The sequence below is a fragment of the Trametes versicolor genome, assembly GCF_000271585.1.
Source record: "Trametes versicolor FP-101664 SS1 unplaced genomic scaffold TRAVEscaffold_16, whole genome shotgun sequence".
NCBI lineage: Eukaryota > Fungi > Basidiomycota > Agaricomycetes > Polyporales > Polyporaceae > Trametes > Trametes versicolor.
In genome coordinates, this window is record NW_007360336.1 from 600,509 (window position 1) to 604,930 (window position 4,422).

The 4,422-nt window shown below is 57.4% G+C and overlaps 1 protein-coding gene across 1 annotated transcript; it reads right to left on the reverse strand.

Moving 5' to 3' along the window:
• Nucleotides 1–2,433: 2,433 nt before the first annotated feature.
• Nucleotides 2,434–2,625, reverse strand: TRAVEDRAFT_40941 (uncharacterized protein; the record flags this gene model as incomplete). The annotated part of the gene is made up of 1 exon (XM_008047056.1): nt 2,434–2,625. One exon carries the CDS (start codon nt 2,623–2,625, stop codon nt 2,434–2,436), a length of 192 nt encoding a protein of 63 aa, XP_008045247.1.
• Between the last annotated feature and the right edge of the window lie 1,797 nt (nt 2,626–4,422).

Sequence of the window (4,422 nt, forward strand, 5' to 3'; positions counted from 1 at the left end):
TCCGCCGAGCTTCATCGCCACGAAAACGATGCCAGCGCTGTCTGCACCCGGAAATCCTGCAACACTCGAGGCTGGGCGCCTAGTTGAGGACGCTAGACACGATGATACCGCGGTCATCCTGCCTCAAGAGCGTCGTCTATCAGACTAGTACGATCTCTTGCCACCATAAACCGGCGTTTGCGCCACGCGAAAGCATCGGGCGAGTACACGCCACGCTGCGCTGGGTTATCGTCCTCACATTCCGCCACCACCATCGTGCCCGTGCCCTGGCATGCGAAACGACGCGCATATATGCACCGCGGAACGTAGATCCGGTAAGTGCCATCTCGCCGCGTGTACCTAGCAGGCACATTGAAAGCTCGTTGCTTACATGTGCAGATTGAATGACACTCGCGTAGCAGGCCGCCCGTGTCAGTGGTCCTCCGCACGTGCACTATACTCGATAGCCAGCAATGTGTCTGTGACCACCTCTGGGACAGCGCCCCTCACCGGCGCGTAGGGCCCAGTCGTGCATACGCTGCGCTTATTGGCCCCGCCTTCGCACTCATTTGTGCGGAAGATTTGGCCACACCGGAGTGAGTTTGCCTAACAAATCTCGGTACGATCTGCGCTGAAAAGCAAAAAGGTGTCGGACTCGGGCGTTGCGTGGGCAGAGGAGCGCCGTCGCGGCTGAGAACACTGTATGATGAGCAGCATCAGCGCAGCGTCGGACGTGGCTATGTCCACTCGACACGTATCGACGTCCATGACGCTCGTCTTGCTCTACGTATCGCTGTGCGAAGACACCTACGGTGTCCAGAACAGCATAATGCGCACCGAAGGTACTGCTATCATCTATAGCCGAGCGTGGTACGTGCACGCACTCACTACGCGCCGCGGAAGGGTAAAATCGTAGCGAGAGAGGGGTAATGGGCCACCGAGAGGTATGTAATCGTTTCCTCTGACCTGCATCCGCTCACACTGCAGTGCTTATACATCTCTTCGAAACAGCTTTGATCGCACTCCGATGCATCTGTCTCTGGCATCCACGTACGTAATCCCGCGGGCTTGCACACGTCTGCGCAGACACAGGACGACTCGCCGGGACGCACCGGACGAACCGCAAAGCGAGATCAGGGACGATCCTGCGCACCCATCGACATTGCGCAGCTGTACAGGCTACGGCGCCGGCTGCGTGTCTCCCACAACCATCCATCCGACGACGTAAGATCGCAATACAGCACTCCATTCAACGCAACGCGGCTCGGTGCCGGTTACACAATGCAGCCCAACACGAATCTGGCGCAGACGTAGCCCGTCATCTGCATCGCGCCCGCGCCCTGCTCCGTGAGTCCTATGCTCATCTTCCCGCCCGTATTCCTCGCGTACATTGAACGACGTGCCCTCATGCAGTGTCCGCTTCATACATGAACTGGCATGCAGGAGCTTACGGCGGCGGCCGGGTGTGTTGTGCCGAGATCTGGATCGGTTTCCGCTGGTAGCCTTCCGCGCATCCCCGCGTGCGTGCACATTGCGTACGCCGGCGGGGCACGATAGACCAACCTCGTGCCGGTTCTTAGTGTACACGGCAGGGCATTATCGCGCTGCCGAACGTGTCTTGCATTCGATGTCCTCCACACGCTGCGCATGTAAATACTTAGGCTGCTCGTCATTGCGGACGTCCGCGCGCGTCGAGAGGAAGAGAGGCCATGTGCGTATGGAAGCAGAAGGCGGCACCATACATGTCCGCAAGGTACCAGCTTACCTCCCGTACGGCACACGTCTAGGAGTAGGGGTACGCGCTCCTCGGTAAATGGAGAATCTTGGCCTGTATCGTAGATGTCGCGCGCGGTCCTCGTCAGATTATCATACGTGCATTATCTACCGTGACAGATGGTTCGAGGCATATCGCTACTGTGAGTATATAAATGCCATGGGAGGGTGCGTTTACACTGTGAAGCAGACTATTGGGTATCAGTAAATGGTAGCTCAAGATAGTCCAAGGCGTACCTCTGCGGCGTGAAGACGGACAGTCTTCGCATCCCGGGACCTCATCCTATGCCTCACCGGGCATTTGTCGGTGTTATCGTAGTCCACGACATTGCGCCCTCGTATCCCGAAACGAGAGATCGAGTCTAGATCGACGGACACACTGGCCGGGGATCATCGCTGTCCGCGTACGTCGCGGGGCCGTTCGAAACTTGACGAACACGGCCCAGCGGTGTCCGAGCGCGGCAAAACGCGGAGGGTATCTTCGTGATGCCCGGTCTCGAGAACTGCATCGCGGGCGCCCGTATTTGCGCCATACCGTTCCATCGACTCAGACGCACCCTGATACTGTTCCACACAAGCTGACGCAGGGTCGCGCGTGTGTTCATGCTGCACGCGGCGAGGACCTACCGCACCGTGCGCTGAAGTCAGCTGTGTGAGCGGTGTGCAGATCGCCGGACGTACCTAGAAGATGTCGAACGGGAGCCCCGTGTTGCCGATTTCGGAGATGTCGTCCGAGGACTGCGCGACTTGCCAGGGGCGGCTGCATGAGCTTGCATCCGGTGAGCCCAGTTCCACGCCGCATTTGTAACGCGCGCTCCGAGTCGACGACCACGTAGCCGGAGTATACGGAGCGCCAATGGCACTCGCGGTCATGGTCTACGTAGCATCAGGAAACGCTCCAGTTCCGGGTAGAGCTGCTTTGTACTTACTTTCGCCGATATCGTAAGCTGATCGCATTGGAGGGTACGGCAAAGAATACTTACTTGCGCGGAGGTCGTAGGCGAGGTGCAAGCACAGACGGCCGCTTTCTGGACTCTGTAGAGACCTACTATGCCATCATCGTTGGCGGGCATTCTTGCTATGCTATGGAATATCGAGAGCTGGGTCTCGAAGACATGTCGAGCTGGTCAAAAGGGTGTGTATTAGAATTCATCGCCGCTACGACTTCCATGAAAGATAGCGCGTGATTTCTGTGCAACGTACTTCGTGGGCTACGAGTTGGACTGCGACGAAGAGCATCCCTGTAACTCATGGCACCTGCTGCAGTCCTTGTGCGTACGCGTGCTTGACCTGGTAGTAGCTTGCTAATCCAAAGTTTGGGAAGTTTGAAGGTTATGCAAAGCACACCTCGCGTCTGTGAGAGCTAGTCGTGTTTCCAGGCGCTATTTCTTGTGCTCCAGGAGTTCATTGCGGCCTGTAAAAGCGAGTCTGGATAGCAGAGGGCGAGACGCAGAGAGACAGGCAGAGTGCGATCGCAGACCTCGCGTAGGCGCCCGCCCACCACGTGTTGTGTATGGGCCAAACAAAGCCACGCGAGCACTTCAGTCCGCTCGAGTCGGAGTCGCTCTCGCCAGGTCGTTGTCCGTGTGGAATATCTGAGCGCGGCCTGTCTGACCTCCGACGAGTCAGACTCGCTGTTCGCCTTCCACACCCTCGCAGTACTTCCACGACCTAGATACACCCTGAATCTGTTCTCGCTATACCCATACCGCTTTCCCTTGGGGCTCGCCTTTTCTCCGGCTCGACGCGTCCGTCGCCGTCTTTTGCTACTACACTGCTGCTCGACGCTCGTCTGCACCCGCTCTCTGCAAAACTCTACAGCAAAGCCTCCCGCCTTCCTACCCTCCCTGGCCCCTCCGAGACTGGCCCGATGCATTAGCCGGCACACATCCATAACACTCGTGTCAGCGTTTGCCTCCCGGAGCCGGCGCCGCAATCGAGACCTGCACTGCCTTCCTCAAGACGTCCTCAGTGAGCATTTTCCGGCTTGCACGTCCACTAGAGTCCTGAAGAGCACACCTAGGAGCATCGCCGGGCGCTGGGTACGACGATGTCGCGGACATCGCCGACCGGTTCGTCGTCTCTGAGTTGAGGATTCTTGGAAGCCGATCCGTGCTCCTTCCGTAGTTTCTCGTGAGCTTCGGTAAGTCGTTTTCTGTGCTAGGTTTTGCTTGGCGATATGGATACCAACTACGATGAACATGGATATTTCCAACCCCACTAGAAACGACATATCCGTGGACACATCATCTACGTCTTCCTCCGCGTCGCTGAACCGCCTCTCCTGTGTATCCCTTAGATAGCCTTGCCGATGCCTTGGGACAGCGTTAGGCGAGCACAAGCCACGCTGCGCTGGACAACGACCCTCAAGACACTATGGCATTAACATGCTCTGGCAGATCAAATCATGTGCGGCTATAAATCGACCGGTGCGGTAAGCATGCGGACGCCTACTTAGAAATACATTTTTTAATGTGCGTTGTCACTTATATGCGCAGATTCGGCGACACGCACGTCGCAGGCGGTCTTCGTCGATGTCCTTCGGCCCGTACACTATCATCGACTGCCGTCAATTTCCCCCGCCGCATCCACGCACGCATCACTCAGCATCCGTCGAAGACCCCATCTGCAAACACGTTATGGACAACACGCAGAGGTCTACCACCCGTG